The sequence below is a fragment of the Bubalus kerabau genome, chromosome 14, assembly GCF_029407905.1.
Source record: "Bubalus kerabau isolate K-KA32 ecotype Philippines breed swamp buffalo chromosome 14, PCC_UOA_SB_1v2, whole genome shotgun sequence".
NCBI classification, from domain to species: Eukaryota; Metazoa; Chordata; class Mammalia; order Artiodactyla; family Bovidae; genus Bubalus; species Bubalus kerabau.
Window position 1 is genome coordinate 79744256 of NC_073637.1, and position 22324 is coordinate 79766579.

General features: G+C 42.5%; 1 protein-coding gene across 1 annotated transcript; it reads right to left on the reverse strand.

The window, feature by feature from the left end:
• Positions 1-5981: 5981 nt before the first annotated feature.
• LOC129627352 (solute carrier family 7 member 13-like) lies at positions 5982-21944 on the reverse strand. The gene is made up of 4 exons (XM_055546903.1): positions 21245-21944; positions 14100-14231; positions 10756-11117; positions 5982-6833 (listed from the first exon to the last, which is right to left on the reverse strand). Exons 1-4 carry the CDS (start codon positions 21909-21911, stop codon positions 6558-6560), a joined length of 1437 nt encoding a protein of 478 aa, XP_055402878.1. The 5' UTR covers positions 21912-21944; the 3' UTR covers positions 5982-6557.
• Between the last annotated feature and the right edge of the window lie 380 nt (positions 21945-22324).

Consider the following 22324-nt stretch of genomic DNA (forward strand, 5'->3'; position numbering starts at 1 on the left):
CCACCTGATGAGAAGAACTGACTCATTTGAAAAGACCCTGATGCTGGGAAGGATTGAAGGTGGGAGGAGAAGGGGATGACAGAGGATCAGATGGTTGGATGGCATCATCAACTCGATGGACATGAATTTAAGTAAACTCTGGGAGTTGATGATGGACAGGGAAGCCTAGCGTACTGCAGTCCATGGGGTCGCAAAGAGTCGGACACGACTGAGTGACTGAACTGAACTGAACTGACATGGTTTCAAAAATTAATTTTGAAGCTAAAAGAATTTTCATATTGAAAATGAGCAGGCAAAGAATCTGCTTGCAATACAGGAGACACAGGAGATGTGGGTTCGATCCCTGGGTCTGGAAGATCCCCTGGAGAAGGAAATGGCAACCCACCCCAGTGTTCTTGCCTGGGAAGTCCCATGAGAGGAGCCTGGTGGGCTACAGTCCAAAGGATCTCAAAGAGTTGGACGGAAGTGAGCAACAAAGCACACACACTTAACATTTTAGTTCAAAAACGTTTAATGGTAATCTCTTCAAGTTCTTAATGGTGACCATCAATGAGAAACATTGCTCACATGAGGAAACAATAAAATAACTTTACAAAATTATTTTTTTCCCCATCTTCCATTGCTATACATTTCACTGCTTCCCTACCTGTGCTCCATGGACACCTAGAACCTGTCACAGACACTGGAGTACATAGGCAGATAGTAATAAGGTTTGAGCAGCCATTCTTATGGGCTAAACAAAAGTTTGATCGATGACCAAGGAAAGTAACAGAGGATCCAAAAGATCTTTTGAGGGAATGATACTGTGTTCCACTTCTAGGGCAAGCCATCCCCAGATCTGCATGGCTGAGACTGGAGATCAAAGTCACACTACATAAGCAGGAAGATAGCTACCTTCACTAAGTTTTTTTTTTTTTTTTTCCTAGTTGGGAAACCTGGATTTAATGCAGTTTACTTCCCTGGTGACTCATATGGTAAAGCATCTGCCTATAATGTGGGAGACCCGTGTTTGATCCCTGGGTTGGGAAGATCTCCTGGAGAAGGAAATGGCAACTGAGTGACTTCACTTTCACTTTTCACCTATAACAAAAGGGTATTTTATGTTCCTATAGGAATAGAGGGCTCCCCAGGTGGTTAAGTGGGTAAAGAATCTGCCTGCAGTACAGGAGATGCGAGTTCAATCCTGGATTGGGAAGGTCCCCTGGAGGAGGGCCTGGCAACCCACTCCAGTATTCTTGCCTGAAGAATACCCATGGAGAGAGGAGCCTGGTGGGCTACAATCCAAAGCATCACAAAGAGACACGACTGAAGCGACTGAGCCCACACACAGGCATAGGAATAGGAGACCTGTACACTAAAGAAAAAAATGGTTTTGCTTCCCTTCCTCTTCCACTTTCCTTTCTTTTTAAAAAAAATTAAAAAAAAATTTATTTATTTAATTTAAATTTTATTTATTTTTAATTAATTAATTTATTTAACTTTGTGCTGGGTCTTCATTGCTATTTGGGCTTTTCTCTCGTTGTGGTGAGTGCTGCCTACTTTTTAGTTGTGGTGTGTGGACTTCTCACTGCGCTGTGTGGACTCCTCCCCCCGAGGTGTGTGGACTCCCTACCACAGTGTGTAGACTTCTCCCTGCAGTGTGTGCACGTCTCCCCACGGTGTGTGGACGTCTCCCCGTGGTGGATGGACTGCTCCACAAGGTGTGTGGACTCCTCCCCCTGGTGTGTGGACTCCTCCCTGCGGTGTGTGGACTCCTCCCAGTGGTGTGTGGACTCCTCCCAGCGGAGTGTGGACTCCTCCCCACGGTGTGTGGACTCCTCCTGGTGGAGTGTGGACTCCTCCCCACGGTGTGTGGACTCCTTCCTGCAGAGTGTGGACTCCTCCCTGCGGTGTGTGGACTCCTTCCGGCGGAGTGTGGACTCCTCCCCGCGGTGTGTGGACTCCTCCCTGCGGTGTGTGGACTCCTCCCAGTGGTGTGTGGACTCCTCCCAGTGGTGTGTGGACTCCTCCCCGCGGTGTGTGGACTCCTCCCCGCGGTGTGTGGACTCCTCCCCACGGTGTGTGGACTCCTCCCGGCGGACTGTGGACTCCTCCCCGCGGTGTGTGGACTCCTCCCGGCGGAGTGTGGACTCCTCCCCACGGTGTGTGGACTCCTCCCTCCTCCCCGTGGTGTGTGGACTCCTCCCCGCGGTGTGTGGACTCCTCCCCGCAGTGTGTGGACTCCTCCCGGCGGAGTGTGGACTCCTCCCCGCGGTGTGTGGACTCCTCCCCGCGGTGTGTGGACTCCTCCCGGCGGAGTGTGGACTCCTCCCCACGGTGTGTGGACTTCTCCCCCCCCTGGTGTGTGGACTCCTCCCCGCGGTGTGTGGACTCCTCCCGGCGGAGTGTGGACTCCTCCCCACGGTGTGTGGACTTCTCCCCCCCCTGGTGTGTGGACTCCTTCCCGCGGTGTGTGGACTCCTCCCCCCCCCCCCCCCCCCCGGTGTGTGGACTCCTCCCTGTGGTGTGTGGACTCCTCCCGGCGGAGTGTGGACTCCTCCCCGCGGTGTGTGGACTCCTCCCGGCGGAGTGTGGACTCCTCCCCGCGGTGTGTGGACTCCTCCCGGCGGAGTGTGGACTCCTCCCCGCGGTGTGTGGACTCCTCCCGGCGGAGTGTGGACTCCTCCCCGCGGTGTGTGGACTCCTCCCCGCGGTGTGTGGACTCCTCCCCGCGGTGTGTGGACTCCTCCCCCCCCCCCCCCCCCCCCCCCCCGGTGTGTGGACTCCTCCCGGCGGAGTGTGGACTCCTCCCCACGGTGTGTGGACTCCTCCCCGTGGTGTGTGGACTCCTCCCCGTGGTGTGTGGACTCCTCCCCGCGGTGTGGGGACTTCTCCCCGCAGTGTGTGGACTTCCCCCTGTGGTGTGTGGACTCCTCCCCGTGGTGTGTGGACTCCTCCCCTCGGTGTGTGGAGTTCTCACTCTGGTGACTTCTCTTGTTGAGGTTTCGGGGCTCCAGAGCACAGGCTCTATAGTTGTGGCGCCTGGGCTTCATTACTCCCACATGGCATGTGAGATCTTCCCAGATCAGGGATCAGTCTTGTGTCTTCTGCTTTGGCAGGTGGATTCTTTACCACTGAGCCACGAGGGAAGCCCCATTTAAAATTTTTTAAGTGGGAGTTAATTGCTTCACAATGCTGTGCTGATTTCTGCTGTGCAACAATGTGAATCAGCTACAAGTATACATATATCCCCTTTCTTTAAGTCTCCCTCGCATTCACACCTCCAACCCACCCCTCTAGCATGACATAGAGCACGGAGCTGAGTCAGCAAGGCATATACACGTTTGGAAGACACAAAGATTCCTGCTCCTGTTGCTGCACTCAACACTAGAATGCTTCCAAGGAGGAATCCTATTGCCTTCAGGAGTTGCGTGCTTTTACCTTTTGCAACCCCCTCCTTTTTTAAATCCTGAAAAGTAATTTAAAAATTTTGTGTGAATTACTGTGTTTTTACATTTTCCTTTCATATTCCTGGAAGGCACCCCAAACAGCAACATTCCCTTAATTTCATCATCTTATCCTTCTGCAAGCATTTTATTACTAAACCTTACTTCATGGCAAATAATCGGGAAACAGTGAAAACAGTGTCAGACTTTATTTTTCTGGGCTCCAAAATCACTGCGGATAGTGATTGTAGCCATGAAATTAAAAGACGTTTACTCCTTAGAAGGAAAATTATGACCAACCTAGATAGCATGTTAAAAAGCAGAGACATTACTTTACAAACAAAGGTCCGTCTAGTCAAGGCTATGGTTTTTCCAGTGGTCATGTATGGATGTGAGAGTTGGACTATAAACTGAGCGCCGAAGAATTGATGCTTTTGAACTGTGATGTTGGAGAAGATGCTTGAGAGTCCCCACTGCAAGGGGATCTAACCAGTCCATCCTAAAGATCAGTCCTGGGTGTTCATTGGAAGGACTGATGTTGAAGCTGAAACTCCAATACTTTGGCCACCTGATGTGAAGAGCTGACTCATTTGAAAAGACCCTGATGCTGGGAAAGATTGAGGGCAGGAGGAGAAGGGGATGACAGAGGATGAGATGGTTGGATGGCATCGACGACTCGATGGACATGAGTTTGGGTGGACTCTGGGAGTTGGTGACAGACAGAGAGGCCTGGCCTGCTGCAGTTGATGGGGTTGCAAAGAGTCGGACACGACTGAGTGACTGAACTGAATGACTGAGTTTGTTTAAAAAATGATTGACTTGCTAATTGTTATAGGATGTTGTGACCTCTTTGAAGGCCAGAGTTAAAATGTTTCTCATGTTAATTATTATTATTTTTTAAAAGACTTAGGCCACTGAAAAAGTTAGTCACGGCTAATTAAGAAAGGAGGTTTCAAAAGTTCTGAGTGAAGACGTCTGCTCCGGAGGTGTAGCAATGATATTATTTAACTCTGAAATAGTCCTTTGTAGATGAGTATCTAGGGAAGAAGTTGTAGTTTAAAGGAAAGAATGTAAGCTTTGCATTCAAGTCAGCAGAGGTTTGAATTCCACTCTGCCACTTACCTGCAGCATGGTTTTCAGCAATTGGTGTTTTTTTTTGTTTTTTTCAGAATCCACATTTCATCATCCATGAAATGAGGATAACACTTTAATATTGTAGGATCAGCTCCATAGTATTGAATGAGATAATATGTGTGACATACCCACTGATTTCCTCACTTATTAGAGATAATTACTCCACAGTTAGGATTAATTAGAATATCTTTATTGGCCCTGAAGATATATGCAAACCAGTCTAGTATAAAATTTATGTAGGGCTACTACTCTTCCCCTAATACATATGTGTAAATTTAGCCAATGTGTATTTATTCATTAATTCAAACATTTATTCCTGCCCTCGTTCGGTGGCAGGATCAGCCATAGAGAAATTAAGGTGTACTGACGTTTTGTCCATTTCACCCATGTTATATGAAGAAGCCAAAGGTGACCCCTGCGTGCTGGACTCCAGGTTGTTTGGTTCCTCACAGCAGGCTGAGACCCATGAGCCCTAAAGCCAGCAAGCACCAAACTCAAGTTTTTAAACATTCGAATGCTTAACACAAAGCCCAAGAAAGGACGTGTTTAACCATTTAGGACTTGCCTCCTTTGCATGCCCTTGAAACTGCCCAGCTCCTCTTAGCCACAAGTAAGATAAGCTCAGGGCAATAAAGACCCCCCATCACTGCTGCCCCTGGGGGCTCTTTGACCCAGAGACTGCCTGCTGTGCTGCTGAGTGACGCCTTCTAGACTGGCAAGCCCCCTGTCGGATTCTCCTTCCTCCCAGGATTTTTCTTGCTTTGCCGTCCGCCTGGATTTGACCTGCCGTGGCCTCTGGAAAGTGTTTTGCGAAGCAGAGTATTGCCCCAGTAAGGCTTGTGTGTGCTAGGCTGCAGGCGTCGGCAGGCGGACTCTTTACCACTCGCCACCGGGGACGCCCATTCTACAACTTAACAATGTTGAAAAATAGCTCAAAGACAATAAAAGGTGCAAGCAACTCAGAAAGGTGCACTTTACCGGATATCCAGTAATCCTCCCCTCATCCCAATTTCAAAGTCTTTGACAAGTTTTCGTGTCACTGTCCCCGTTTAAAAAAAAATAATGTTTTATTTTTGTTTACACTAGAAATAGAATAAGATAAAGTCAATTCAGTATTATTGGACTTGAGAAGCTTTAGTGTTGTTATGGTCTTTTCTTCCCCTTTCAATGCCACTTAATGCATTGATTTTAGGATCCCACAGAATTTGGGAAACATTTTGACAAACTTCTCTTACTAGTTATGAACTTAATTGACATGGACATATTTTTGAGGGCCACAATTTAGCATTTCCTGCTTTACAAAGGCTAAACACAGAGGCCTAAATTTAAAATATTTTCTTTTAATTGGTATCACTGTGAAGAGTTTAGACCAGTGAGTAGGAAGCAATAGTATTTATTAATATAAATTTCAGATTTACAATATTTTCTGTTAGTTTTGCAGATACACCTTATATTCATTCAACAGATACTAACTGGCTGCTATATACTAAGTACTGTTCACCAGCGAACTTCTCTTTCTGGCAATGATTCTTTTTGTTTTTATTTTGCTTGCTTATTTGTTAATTTATTTTATTGATATATAATTGACATACAATTTTTATTAGTTTCAGGTATACAATTTGATAATATTTCAGGCATACAGCATTATAATATTTTCTACACATGGAAATAGGCAGTAATTAAGTGATTAAGTCATAGTATGCCCTTTTAACTTTGTGTGTGTTTGTGTGTGCATGCATTCATTTAAAATTTCTGACCAGGAAAAAAGTGGTGAGAAACATATCGGACACTAGGGAGCTAAAGCTTCAATTACAATGGAAATAATTTGAACTGTAAAGAATCTGAGCACATAACTGAGTGGGAGGTAATCTGATATGTGTAGCTGGGAACTGGGCAGGAGGTAGAAGGCTTTGTGTTTACGAATGCATAGTTTAAAACAGAGTTTACCTTTAAAAATGTATTCATTCACTAAAAATTTTACATCGCAAAATTTCTTATTTACAAAAATATTTCTTTAAGATCACTTTTTTCTGTTGAATTGCCTTCATTGTGGTCTTCAGGTGGTGAAACATTAAACAGTAATTGTAAATAACAGGTGACTTTGACAAAACTCACAGAATGTTGATTAAGATGAACATGAATCCAGTAACACAGGAGTCCACTGAATATAAAGATAAGCCCATAGACATGCTCCATTTTAGGAGTTTTAATCAACGGCGTCAAAATCAGAAACAAAGATATAGCTATGGATCCAAATATAAATGGCAAAGGCACCTGAAAGTTAAAAAAACAAACAAAAAATTAAGATTAGTGATGACATTGTCTAAAAGTTTCTATAAACAACATGAGAAAAATCTCTTTCTTTTGGAGCAAGTGTTTCCAAACACCAGAGAGAAAACTACAAATATATTTTCAAATATATTTAGAGGGAGAATGTCAGTATTACATTGTAAAAAGTAAATCAAAGGCAGATTGAATGGAAAAAAGTAAAACTATTTAATTTTATTCATTTTGTACTTATCAAGAATGCCTACCCTAGCCATAAGATATTGTTATTTATTTTCTAAGAGTAGTGCTTTATTTTCAAGCATATAAAAAATACATTTAGGCATCATCATCATAGATAAAAATTATCTGTGTCATCCCAGTATTAGTCACTGAAGCACTTCTACTTTTGGGAATATGGAAACCCAGTCAAATCATAACTGTAATATTTGTTTATAATGCTTCTTTAATGGGGTATGTGCCAGTCTTTCTTAGTGGAGCATCAAGTAATAGAAATAGCAGGAACGCTGGAATCAGAAAAGTTTGGTTAGAAATGTAACCTCTGGTATTTTAATTGCTCATTCTTTTGAGAAGTATTCACTGAAATTCTAAATGGCACAAGCTGTGCTATGGATTATTGTTATTGTTGTTTAGTTGCTAAGTTGTGTTTGACTCTTTGTAACTTCATGGGGCTATAGCCCGCTGGGCCCCTCTGTCCATTATGGCATTTCCCAGGCAAGAATACTGGAGTGGGTTGCCATTTCCTTCTCCAGAGATACTTAAAATGGATGAAGAAGATTCTTTTCCATGGAACTCAGTGCCAGAATCTAGCAGTGTAACTGGTCTACCTACTTAATCTGATCTTCAGGCCCATTTGCAGAGAAAGCCAGCAGGTGGCTCCCCAAGTCTCTTTGGTGGTCTCCCCAAGGAGACCCCAAACACTGCATAGCGAGATCTTCAGGGCCCCACGCACCCCCAGCCCCTGACAGAAGGATGTGGTGGGTCAGCTGGTGCTAAGGGATAAATACGTTCGGGGTTTTCAATCAAATATTTGTGAAATATGTGTGTTTTGTGTGGAGAAGGAAATGGCAACTTACTCCAGTAGTCTTGCCTCAAACATCCCATGGACAGAGGAGGCTGGTGGGCTACAGTCCATGAGGTTGTAGAGTCAGACACGACTGAGTAACTAAACACACACCATTTAAAGTCTGAGTTTCAAAAAAAAAAAAATGTTGCTCTTAGACCCATTTGCAAAATGAGTTTTTTCTGGTCTTCTAAAGTCTTTGTCAGAACTGCATACAGTGTACTTCAGTAGAATGTGCTCAACAAAATAGCATTTCTTAATTAACCTTATAAAAATAATTTATATACACTTCTTACTCTTCTATGGGACTAAGAAGATTCTTAACAAAAAGATTCATCTTTATTTTTCTGAACTGCCTAGGAAAGTAACTGAAACACAGCAGGTAGTCACTGCATATTTGTTGAATAAATGGATGACTGAAATCCAAGATATTGTTCACTCTTTTCCACATGAAGTGTGGCCAAGAGGCATCCATTTTGGGGCAGAAGAAAGTCAAGATTGTCTAAACTAGTGTTTCGTAAAATAGGATCAGTCAACCTCTCTGCATAAGAATCCCCAAGATAATTGATAAATACACAGATTCCTAAGGCCTGACTAAGATCTAGTAAATTAGAACCCCTGGAGTGAGTCTGGGAATTTGGATTTCAGTAAACATACTCAAGTGGTTTTACGGTCAGTGGCATGACATAAGGGACTATCATTTTATTTTCCACACAATCTCTACAACCAGGAAGTATCTTAACTATATTGACCACTGGATTATAATTAGAACACAATTAAAGAGTAAGACAGAGACTACTTGGGGGCCTCCCTGGCAGTCCAGTGGTTAAGAATCCACTTTCCAATGCAGGGCATGTGGGTTTGGTCACTGGTCAGGGAATTAAGATCCCACATGCCAGGGGATGTAAGCCGGCACGTGGCAACTAGAGAAAGCCCATGCACGGCAATGAAGACACAGCACAGTCAAGAAACAAAACAAAACAAAACAAAATATTACAAAGACTGTTTGGTGCCTTTTAGGATTTACATTATAGCAAGGTATGGCTTATTTTATACCAAGGCAAAATAAATGAAAATAAGAAAGAGAAATGAGGGAAATAAATATGGGTAAAGAAGGAATTTTTTCTTGCCATGTAGCCCCATATAGATTCTGGAAGCAGGCCACCAAAAGGCATAGGCTAAACCGTTGTTTAGAAGAGGCCCAAGTGTTCCTGATGCTAAAATCAGAGAAAATTTCCTCAGTGGATCTTTTATAGAATAAAGATTTCATCACTATCTTTTCAGTAAATATAACAAAATTTTGGTTTCTGAAATTACAATGTGTGGTTTAAACCTGATCCCTGATCCTTTCCACTAGGGTAATTTTACCTAGTCTCTGAGCTCCACGATTTTCCTGAAGTTAAGTGGAGGAAAACTAAGAAAATCTATGCCAGTTGTTTGACCTGAATAGGTCATGCTCACGCCTCCTTCTAATACACCTCCTACACTATTGTCAGAATGGTCTTTTTTTTCAAATGAGAGTTTGATTTTGTTTCTTTTGCATATAGTTGCTTGCATGCATGCTCAGTCGCTCAGTCGTGTCCAGCTCTTTGTGACCAGCCAGGCTTCTCTGTCCGTGGAATTCTCCAGCCAAGAATACTGGGGTGAGTAGCCATTTCCTACTCCAGGGATCTCCCTGACCCAGGGATCTAACCCACATCTGCTGCATTGGCAGGCGGACTCTTTACCACTGTGCCACCTGGGAAGCGTATGGTGGCTTAGGTAGTTCATTACTCATCCAGGCATACCCCTCTGAGGGGGCAACAGGGAGCTGATTCTAGCTCGTGCTCTGCTCACCAGGCTCTGTGTCTGGACATGGAGCTGTGTCTGCCTAGAAGCAGGGGTGCTTTATTACTTTTTGCACAAAGACACTTTAGGAACCTACAGTAGCCCTGCCGACATTACCTAGAGGATGGTGGTTCCATTTTGTTAGTTAAGTTCAGGTTCTAAATTTTTAGAATCAACTAAACTGAGGCTTAGATTATCATCTTCTTGGATAAAATGAAGACCTTCCAAGGACATATTCAAGAAGAGAATGCCATGTCATGGGTCATGGGTCGACAAGGGCTGACATTGGGTCATGGACTGAGGGGATGCTTTTGAACAGGGCCAGGATTCTTCCCCCAAAAGTGTTATTGCCTAACTCCTGAAAGATGATGAAAAGGATAACATTTATCTTCCTCATAGAGTATCAGTTTTGACATTATACTCTAAAAAAATCAAACCAATTGCACCCCATACGGCCAATTACACATTCAGTTCAGCTCAGTTACTCAGTCGTGTCTGACTCTTCGTGACCCCATGAATCTCAGCATGCCAGGCCTCCCTGTCCATCACCAACTCCCGGAGTTTACTCAAACTCATGTTCATTGAGTTGGTGATGCCATCCAACCATCTCATCTTCTCTCGTCCCCTTCTCCTCCCGCCTTCAATCTTTCCCAGCATAGTAAGCTGGGCAATGGAGGTTTGGTTCAGATGTTTCAAAGTTTGACTCATGATTGGTTAGAAGCATCCCATATAGAATAAAAAAAGGCTTCTCTGGTCTCTCAGATGGTAAAGAATCTACCTGCACTGCTGGAGACCTGGGTTCGATTCCTGGGTTACGAAGATCCCCTGGAGAAGGAAATGGCAACCCACTCCAGTATTCTTGCCTGGGAAATCCCACGGACAGAAGAGCCTGGCAGACTGCAGTCTGTGTGGTTGCAAAGAGTCGGACACGACTCAGTGACTAACACTTAACATAGAATAAAAATTATATTCTTAAAAAGAGAATAGAAGTTTAATATTAAGTTTTTAGACTTGATTTACCTTGTAAGGTCTAGGTAGATTGGGTTCCTGGTACCTTAGTTTAAGTAAACCTATCATATGTAGCCCTCTTAAAAACCATAATGCTAATCCTGAATATCTTATTAAATTGATTAAATCTGAGGTTATAATAACGATGGAAGTTAAGATGATTAGCTGGCTAACAGCCATGGTTGGACAGGAGTGGTTATTGAGCATGGAGAAGATGAAAGGCAGTTGTCCTTCTTGGCTTGCCCTGTAGATCATCCTTGATGCTGACAGCACCGTGCAGCACATGGTGCTAAACACTGAAGTCGAAATTCCAAAAGAAACGACCCATTGCATAGAAGGGATTATTTTGTCCGTCCATGTGAGAGCAACGGCATCTACAAAAATTTTAGAAAAGTTTCAAAATAGTCAATTTTGACTTTGATTGAAATTATAGCAACAATTCTTCACTTCCTCCTGCATCTATACCCTTTGTAATAAATCTTGTAGCTTATTCTAAGAAAGGGAGTCTCTTTACTTATTCTTGAATACAGTTTGACCCTGTGGTCTGTTTTGGCCAGTAGAATGCACATCGGAAGGGGTAGTTTGCCCCTGCATTTCAAACTTTCTAAGACTAGCTTGTGCGTAAGATTTGGGAGGCACTTTTCAGGACTTTTCAGGGCTCAAAGTGTGTTGAAGTGAAAGTAAAGTGAGTGTTAGTCGCTCAGTTGTGTCTGACTCTGTGACCCAATGGATGGTAGCTGGCCAGGCTCCTCTGTCCATGAGATTCTCTAGGCAAGAATACTGGAGTGGGTAGCCATTCCCTTCTCCAAGAGATCTTCCCAACCCAGGGATTGAATCCAGGTCTCCTGCACTGCAGGCAGATTCTTTACCATTTGAGACACCAGAGAAGCCCAAGTGTATTGAACTTAGAAACAATCTTATCAGTGGGACATCAGGCAGGAGATAGGCATCTCAATCAGGCTGAAGGGGGTGAGATGACATTGTGGGGGAGGCAGAGAGTATCTGTTGTGGAAACAGTAAGCTGTTTAGAAAGGCTGTTGTGTGGTGAGAGTGTATGTCTGCACAGAGACAGGAGGTGAGAATGGAAAGTTAGGCCTAAGTTAGATCTTGGAGAACCTGCCACGGTCAGCTGAGGAGCTGACACTTGGTCTGAAGGAAGGTGATGATGGAGTGAGAGTGCGCTTAGGAGGAGACGTAAGAAAACAGATGGCGGAACACTTGGGCAGGGAGGTGACAGGATTATATTTGTGTTTTATAGAGCCCCACTCTTTGCAGCCCCATGGACTGTAGCCCTCCAGGCTCCACTCTCCATGGGATTCTCCAGGCAAGAGTACCGGAGTGGGTAGCCATTCCCTTCTCTGGGGGATCTTCCCAACCCAGGATTGAACCCAGGTCTTCGGCACTGCAAGCAGATTCTTCACTGTCTGAGCCACGAGGGAAGCCCCTCATAGAATTATTTCTTGAGATTGAGTGGAGGCTGGATAGAAGAAGAAAATTAGAGGTGAGGGTGGAAATTTGGAGGTTGTTGCTGCGAATGAAGTAAGGAAAACAGGGGCCTGGGAAGGAAGAGGAAAGAACACCTGAAGAGATGTGAGTGAGGTGGGTCTTCACAGAACTGGCAGCCTGGCTTGGAAGTGGGGTGAAAGGCAAATTATAGCTCTCCCCTTCAGTTTAATAGTAAAAAAATTCTTCTTCAGCGTGTTACTGTATTTCTGTGAGACCAAATTGTGGCAAGGAGCACGTTTTTGTTTACTTTTAAAAATTTATATTTCTCTTTTTCTTTTAGAATCAACACACCATTTTTAGACTAGTCTCAGAGAAGATGCAGAAATACATCTTTTGGTGTTTTTGAGCCACGTAGAGCTTTTGTTTTTTTAAAAATGAATTTCAAAGCTTCTGGTTTTGGAGAAGGCTTTGAGCGCAGATGACAGCAGACTGAGCCTTTGTGACCTCTGCCTCGAGGGCACACCCAGGGCAGGGGATTCAGGTCACAGGAGTGGCATCGTCAGCCCCTCCACGACCACACACACCGCACGTGGTCATAAGCCCCTGTGCCTGTCTGTATGTACAGCATTTTTGTAGTCTACGTTTTTTTTTGATGTGTTATTTGGCCTTTATCCAGAATACTTGAAGAGCTAGTCACTCTCAATAAGTGAATTTTCTAGATAACCAAACTTCTTTCAGGAATAACTATTTTTTAAAAATTAAAATTTGGGGGAATTTTTCCAATATATTTCAAACACTACTCTGCCTTTTTAAAGTACAATGAACATAATTTAACATTTTTTTGGGAAAAAGACCCAATGTTGTCATTAAAAATCATCAGTTAATTCTGTGGAAATATAATTATCTAGTATTAGAAAAATGATTTTTTTCTGATCATAAGTATAAGATGCTAATTGTGGAAAATATGAACAGTATAAAAAAAGAAATAAAAATTTCTTATAATCTTACCATTCAGATGGCACCATTTACTATTAACTTTTTATTATATTTCCATTTAGTCATGTCTATATGTATATGTTATAAAATAATATGTATTAATAAAATTTATCACCTGATGTATATTAATATGTATTCATACGATTGCTTGCTTTGCTTTGATTTCATATGTTTATACTGACATACTTTAGTATGGTGATTGAGAACATAGGTTTTGGAGTTAACATGGATTTGAGTCTGTCTGTTTCAATTACGAGCTGGGCAGCTTTGAACACCATACTTGGTAGAATTGGGAAGAATACATTTTTTGAAGGTCCAATCTTATAAACTGCTGTCCAGATTTACAACCCATTGCTAGCAATAACCTGGACAAGAAGCGATCTTTTATCATAAGAAGAGTATGACTGAAACCTACTTTTGAATCTTATTAAGTTTGCTTATTGCTTAACTCCCAGGCACTGCAGTTTCCTCATCTGAAAAAAGAAGACGATACTGCTTGTTCCAAATGACTGTTCTGAGGGTGGCTATCTGGGTGCGCCCTACAGAGTGGAGCGTCTCCGAACAGAGTGTTGCCTCTTTGCCCTCTCGCCTTGCTGGCTTCTGTTTCTCTTTCCCCTCTGTCCTCTGTGTCCCACTCCTCTTTTTCCGCCTCCTTCTCCTCTTTCTCTGTCTGTTTCACAGTCTTTCTTGCTGTTTCACAGTCTTCCAGCCTTTGATTTTGGTCTTTTAGCATGTACTCATCTTTTATAGATTTTTAGATGACTCTTTTTCCTTTCCTCATAAAAACCAAAGCAGGAACCCATCGCATTTGTGCTCTTACGGGAGTACTGAACAGATCAGTAGTGTATGGGAGTCCTTGTTTATTCAGAACAGACAGTAGTGACTATTTCCTCTTTGTCTAGATACATTCATACCTGCAGAGACGATTTCCTTGGGAGTCAAAACTGCCAGGTAGGATACGTTAGCCAGTAAGTAAACCGCGGCCACCATGGGAATGCCAGTGATCAGAGATTTGGGAATGTTCTTACCAGGATTTTTTATCTCTCCTAAGAAACACAAATAAACTCATCAGAAAGGGACATATTATGAGACTTTTGAAGACTTTGTGATAAAATGTATGAAAAAGTAGTACTCATATATCTGTTGTTTCCTCATCTGCTTGACTGTTTCTACGTTGGTCCTGTGCAAGTTTTGCCTGAAAGCTTGGATTTCTCACCATCTTATACTGAAAATCCAATTATCCCAGTCATTTCACGATTATGGGTTTACAGTGATGGAAAAGACTATATAGTACAAGCTACTGTGTACAGAATGATGAGCTATAAGGATATGTTGTACAGCACACGGAATGTAGCCAATATTTTATAACTATAAATAGAGTATAACCTTTAAAACCCATGAATCATTCTGTTGTACACCTGAAACTTCTACAATATTGTAAATCAACTATGCCTCAATAAAAGAGAGAAAGAAATGAAACAGAGGTGAGAGCAGAGCAGGGGAGAAAGTTTGCATTACATGAAACATGAGAAATGACATTTGAGGGAAGACCAAAGGGAAGGGAGGGAGGGAGATACTTGAAGATCTCAGTAGGGAGCCTTCTATGCAAAGGGAACAGTAGGCGCAGAAGGAAAACAACTCCCTCCCCCACCTAACCGCAGCAGCTTTTTGTGAGCACTTTTATGTCTCTGCCTGTCACAGAGGCTTCCACAGTGTGGTACTGAATACCCGCCATGGCGCTAAGGACATACTGGGCTGTGTCTGCATTTCAAACACAGAGGAAACTGCAGGGTCTCAGAGACGTTAAGAGACTCACCCAAGGTCCCAAGTGGTGAGGGAAGGATTTGAAAGCGTTTAGTTTGACACCTGACAGTGACCACAGCGCCCTCCAGCCTGGGTGTAGCTAGATCTCTTGGACCTTGGGGTGATGGGTTTCTTGGACAGAAGGTGCAGAGTCCATTTTGACACTTAATCCCAACTTCCTGGATAGAAGGCCTCAGTTGGGAAAATCTTTGAGCTTTGATACATAATAACGTTTTCAAACCAATAGCAGGGATGAGCTCAAATCACCTAACAATGTCAGTTTTTGTCAATTGCAGGGGCCTTATCTCAGGGGAGGAGATACCACAACAACAGTGAATTCTGGAAATTGGCATATTATCTCAAAATTCCTAGACTTCATACTGTTTTTCTTAAAAAGGCAGTTCAGGGAAGTAGTTAAGAACATAGGTTCTGGAGCTAGAGGGCTCGGGGCTTGAACCTGGCCCTAACTCTCACTAGTTGTTGGATCTTGGGAAACAGGCTTTGCAGTTGGCAACGAAGATTACCGGTTCAGATATTTGTGCAAATAAAAAATGTACAGTTGTTAAAGACTGTTTAGTATGTAGCCTGTCTCTTCATCCCACCTGAGATATGTTTCCCCCTTTTTCAGAAGTAGTGTTTCTCTCGTTATCTCTTTCCCTCAAGCAAACGGACCTCTGAGGAATTTCCTTTCTCTCCCTTACTCTCCCAAGCAAGCTTTTCTTTACCTAGGTTTAAGTGTGAATGGAATTCATCTTATGGAATATGAATGAAATAATAAGAGGAAAACAATTCAGAGCCCATTAGGTAATCAAGAGATTGCTTGAATCTACTCAAGTGGTGAAGGAAATTTGTTGTAAGCCATGTAGAAGAGTCTGTCCACCCAAATTCAGATTGGGAAGAAATCAGGAAACGGTGATATGAAATCAATGTTAGGTGACTTGTGAGTTCTCGGGGTCCCCTATTACCATAACAATAGGGTGATGGAACCAGTTTGTGCAAATGCGACCTGAGGTGCTCGGATCCCATGTTCTGTCTGGAGTCTGGGCAGTGTAAGTGACTGTGTGCGCTGGCATCTCCCCCCGGCAGCTTCAGTCACCGGAGAGTGCCCCTGAGCCCGGTGTGAGCAATGACTCTGTAACACGGCAGGCAGATGCTCCCCTCCTCCAGCTTCAGGGAGCAACGGCTGCTGGCTCCCCAGAGCTGACCCCTTCTCCTGAGATTTGCCCTTGGCCTTGGGTGGCTCGGCAGGGATGCGTAAGCTGGCTTGCTTAGAAAAACCTACAAGTTTACTTTCTCCCCTCAGAGGCAGCCCCCAGTCGTTGATTAACTGATAAAAGGTACAAAAGTCCATTCCTAAGGCCACTGCTTGGGAACGTTTTGTATTTTTCCTACTCTAGCAGTACCGTCTAATCAAAATATACTGTGAGCCATTTACGTACTTTAAAATTTCTAGTGGCTACATAAGTGAAAAACAGGTGAAATGGAATTAATAATATATATTTATCCCCAAATATCCAAAATGTCATCATCGCAGTATGTAACATTTGTAAAAAATTAATGAGCTCTGGACAATGGACAATGTTTCGTTCATTCAAGATTTTGATTTCTGGTGTGTATTTTACATCGGTGGAGCACGTCGGTTTGACTGACTACATTTCAGACGCTCACTGGCTCCATAAGGCTGGTGGCTACCAGGCTGGGCAGTGTGGCTCTGTAGGATCTGGCTGAGGCCAGACTTCAGCTGAAACCACGTCTGCTCAGCAACTCTCCCTTCCCTGTCCTGCTTCCTTCATGCCTCACGGCTGTCTCAGGGAGGCAGGTCCTCAACAAAGTGTTGCCACAAGGATCCCCATCTCAGGCTTTGCTTCGCATTAACCCAATATAAGATGGGAATGTTTCAAATTTAATGCAATAATAATCAGCCCCGACACCATTTATTTTCTGCTAAATTATATGAATTGTGCCAGTGTCTAATTTTTATGAGAATCTGGCATGTGAGATCATCTGAAAGAACAGCCTTGTTACTTAGATTTGAAACGTAAATGAATTTTCAGATGTGGGATTTAATGTTGCAAGTATAGGAGACATTAAGTTTATAAACCATATTTAAGTGTTTAAGGAAATAAAATTCATCTTATATGAGGCAATATTTTAGCATTACGGGATATGATATTAGAAAGATTTTTCAAGTCACACATTTAAAATGCTTAAAAATTAAATACATTTTAACACACAACTGAAAGAGTTTAAAAGAATGAGGTTATATTCTTTAGTGAAATTTAATATGTTCAATATATTAGTCAACCACTTAATAAAGAACACGAAAAAGTGAATTTTATGTAAAATATTTAGTTTTATATATGTATATCATTATTTATAAGTTAATGGTTTGTGAAAACTTATGATTTTGAATTTATACTGTAAGAAAATTGACTAATAATTTTAACTCCAACTTTGGGAAGTTCTAAAACTCACATTAACATCTAACATGGAAATTTTTTTTTTCTTTAAGAAGGGAAGAGTGAAAGATAAGAAAAATTTAACCTGTGCCAACGTAACAGTTCTTTCTTCTTCATCCTGCCTTTTCCCCACCATAGTTCAGATAAACAGCATCCTTTATAAAGAGTCCTTTGCGAATACTGTCTCTTGGTTCAGCCTGGCTGTTTTTAATATGGAAAATTCCTTGTCCTCCCAAACAAATCCCAACTTTGCTCAGATCCTTAGGACCAGGGAGTATTGTAAAATTTTAAGTATGTCCAGGGAAGTAGTAGACTCTTTAGGTTGTGTTTCCTGCCTTATTCCTGTCTTCAGCGTGAGCTGAGACCAGGGCCTCTGATTTCCAATCATAGGAGAGGGGATCTGCCTGCTTAGACTTCCTGCTTGGTGTCCCATAAAGCGAAGGAAGATTAGGCCTCATGAGCCTTTTTTTTCTTCCATGTGTGTACAACATCAGTTTCTGGAGGACTAGCATGGATTCTTGAGGGTGAATGAAGTCTGTCATTGACTTCCATCTTGCAGCAACTTAAGCAAGAGAATGGGTGCTTCAGGCTCACCAGTCCTCAAGAAGTCCCCCTTTCCCCCTGAAACTGACATACAGTACCCCACCCCTCACATCCACAGTTTCATGATCCGTGGTTTCGTTTACATGCAGTTAACCACGATCTGAAAATATTAAATGGAACATTCCAGAAATAAACAATTCAGAAATTTTAAATCACATGCCATTCTGAGTATCATGGTGAAATCGCACGTCATCCTTCTTGTCCTTCCCAGGATGGGAATCACCCCTTTTTCTAGGGTCCACGCTGTATATGTGTTGATTCGATCCCTTAGTATAGGAAAAAGCATAGTATATGTAGGATTCAATATTATCCATGGTTTCAGGCAGCTACTGGGGATCTTAGAACAAATCCGCCATACATAAGGGGAAATTACTGTATATTGCAACATGCTCAATGTCAGGAGGAGGGTTTCTAAGTATGTATGTGAATTCTGTCTCTGAAAAGTTCCTCTAATAGGCAGCCAATCAGGGTGTTGCTCTGGCCAAAAGTGAATTTGTTTGGGGCAACCTTGTGTGCAGCACTGGGAAACTAGACTTTTCAAGTCCGCTTTCAGGTCTTTGGAAGAGGAGTGGATGCAAATCTAAGCTAGTGGGGTCATTATACTGCAGCTTTCTCTAAGGGTCAACCAAAACTGCAGCTATCTATTTCTCCTCCTAAATTCCGTTCACTAACAATGGGAATGCTGGGCAGATAATGAAATCTGAGGCTCTCTTAAATTTCTCCCAATATTAATGTGTTTTATGTGATCCTGATTTTCTAAACAGCATACCATGGTTCCTTGCAAAAGGATCATTCCTTGCAAAAGTCACACAAGTCTGGTTATAGAAGCAGAGACCTTTTGTCCTTGCGTGGATAGAACTCAAGTCCAACAATTTTCTACATCACTAGAGACTTCTTTGAATATTGTCAGACCTGCTACTGAGATGGCTGCACTCATGGCTTTGAGACTTAATGAAAGTGAAAGTGAAAGTCACTCAGTTGCGTCCGATTCTGCAACCCCATGGACTATAGACTCCATGGAATTCTCCAGGCTAGAATACTGGAGTGGGTAGCCTTTCCCTTCTCCAGGGGATCTTCTCATCCCAGGGATCGAACCCAGGTCTCCTGCACTGCAGGCAGATTCTTTACCAGCTGAGCTACTGCTTCTGCTGCTAAGTTGCTTCAGTCGTGTCTGACTCTGTGTGATCCCATGGACAGCAGCCCACCAGACTCCTCTGCCCACGGGATTCTTTACACAAGAATACTGGAGTGTGTTGCCATTTCCTTCTCCAAGCTGCACCACAAGGAGACCTAATAAAATTTCTTATTTCAGAATTAAATATAAAAGGATGTCTAGTGGTGCTTGGGATTCAGTGTTATTCCTTCAGGAGGCCCTGGCACAAGAATCTAGATGCAAGCTGTCTATTCTGTTTATATTTGGTCAGGAATACGACAGCTCAGAAACTCTGAGAACCAAACCTGAGGGAGCTAGTTCTTTCTAGCCAGGATCACCCTATTTTGATATATTGAAGAAGCCAGATCTCTAAATTTGGCAAGTTAATGAAGTGCTGGTTCTGATAGCCAGCCCCATTCAGTTAGCCCCAAGTTCTGACCCTATTACTTCACTCCCAGCATTTGACCTTCAGCTCTGAGAGTCAGACCTGGCTGAGTGACTGAGCACACACTACTACTCTGCAGATCTGGAAAATTTCACTGGACCTTTCAAACACAGCCATATTCACCTGAGGTTGCTCACATTTCTCTGACCAGCTCCAGTTGTGAGATTCTTGTCCTTAATTCAAGGTTTTACTTGTTTGATGACAAATTAGACCAGGGAGCAGGAGGAGAATGAGATGAGTGTTCCAAACAGAACTGAAGTCTCAAGCAGCACTGTGCTGTGTCTTTAGGTAATGATCACTATCAGGAACACGTCTGCTTGCTCCCGTGCGATGCTTTTCTTTAGAAGGGGTGCTCCAACATCTGGGTATTTAATTTTGCAGAACCGACCACTGCCCCCACCAACTGACCAGGGGACCTCTGGAGGATGCAGTTGCACAAGCAGTGACCTGTGAAACTGCCTCCATGTCTATCCAGAATTTCCACGTAGCACTCAGACACCTTTTAATGGCCAAGCTAGCAGCAAGGTGATTATGTCATAATTAATTTGTGCTAGATAAATTCAGGTCTCATCATTATTTGAAAAACCTTGATATTTAAAAATCCATTCATTTTACAGTGAGAAATTTCAACATTACATCTGCCAACTAAAAAAGAAAATGTTAAAGTACTTAATCATATCAACTATAAAATTTTAGTAATCTACATGATTGAACAAAGCATCTCATTGACCAACATAAAAAACATAAAAAGTAACATAAAAGTTTCAGTAATTCAAAGATTGAGAATTTGTATAAAGCTTTTGTTTAGAATTTTATACAACTTTGGTATTTAATATATCCTTAATATTTTATATTCCTATAATTTTATAACCAAAAAGTAATATAAAGAATTATTTTCTGTTTAGTTCTTTTGTTTACTCTAGAGAGCTGTGCAAGTATTACCAAAATCTTTTGGTGCCATGACGTCAGAGGCAACAGTGCGCCCTGCAGAAACAACAGCACATATAAACGGAAGCATTGATATTACGCCAGTCCTCGTAATTGTGAAGAATGGGAAACATTTCAAGTATCCACTATTGTGAAAGTGCAGCAAAGCCATTCTAAGGAATATTATGCAGCAGTTGAAAGAATGTGTTAGGTGACTAAGAAGTACTATGGAAAGTTCTCTAAGACATACTGTGGAATCAAAATTAGGTTGCAGCATTTTACCAGTGCAGTAGGGGATGTGTAAAATCTGTTTCATTTTTTAAAAATTAACATTATTAACATATTTCTAATATAATTGATATTTAACTCAAAATGTCTTGAAAAATTGCTAGAATAAATTACAGTAGAATCTAAGAGTGATCTTTTCTCCAGCAAACTTTTCCCAAGTTTGTTTAAACGGGATGACCAGAAAAGCACTAAATTCTAAGTATTTTACGTAGATAATTATCTACCAAGGCTTAATGATGATTAAACTGTGCCACTTGCATGGAGTACAGAGCAGAGTCAATTCACTTTCTCCCAAAGAAACAGATTGGATATTGTCTTTCTCCAGACGGTTGCAGACAAAACTTTATGCCTACAGCAGAAGTATGTCAGAAAGAGATTTACCTGCCATGCTGTTCAGGATTGATGTGCCAGAGTACGCAAACAATCCTTGTAGGAAGGCTTCTGCAATCTGTGAGACATCAGGAAGCTCAGCGTCCAAAGCGTTCTCGAACCTGGCCACATTCTCCCTTTCCCCCATCCCTAACAGCACAATCCCAGTGAAGCAAATGAAGCAGAGGACAGTCATCTTCGCCAAAGTACTGACAGTTTGAAGCCAAGCCACCGTTTGCACCCCTCGAGCATTTAGGAGTCCCAAAGACCACAAGACAGCCAATGCTAGACACCTCTTTGGTAGCTCTGGAGCTGGGCACCCGGCGTAGAAAGGCTGAATTGTATAGGTAGATAACAACAAGCTTTCAGTAGCTAGCCTTAAGGGATGAGTAAATAGTTTGATCCAAAGATTGAGGAAAGCAACGGAGGATCCAAGAGATCTTTTGAGGAAATAATACTGTGCTCCACTTATAGGGAAGGTCGTCCCCAGCTCTGCGTGGCTGAGAGCGGAGATCAAAGTCAGTACCGCACAAGCCGCCCAGATACTCAGGGAGACAGCCACATTCAGTGAGGAATATTTTAATACCCCTTTCGGAGACACAAAGATTCCTGCCCCTATTGTGGCGCTTAAGATTAAAATGTTTCCTCGGAAGAATCCTATTGCCCTTAGGAGCTGCATGCTTTTGCCTTTCCCCTGTTTGTTTTCTTAGTCCTGGAGAGTAAGTCTGAAATCTCGCGTGGATTGCTAACTCTTACGCATTCCTCTCACGGTGCTTCTGCACCACGTTTTCGGGATTTAGCCATGGTCCTTACATAAGCATTTTATTACTGCACTTAACTTGGTTTTAAAAATGATTAACTTGTGAAGAGTTCTAAAATCGTGTGGCCTCTCTGAAGGCCCAAGTTAAAATGTTCCACACGTTAATTATTTAAAAATTCAGTTACGCCTGTTGACGGTTGCACAATACTCTGAATGTGATTACTGCCACTGAATTGCACACTTCAGAGTGATCAAAGTGGCACACGTTGTGTTCTCTGCATTTTGCCACAAGTTTTAAAGAGTCATAATTAAAAAAAAAAACAACCATACAA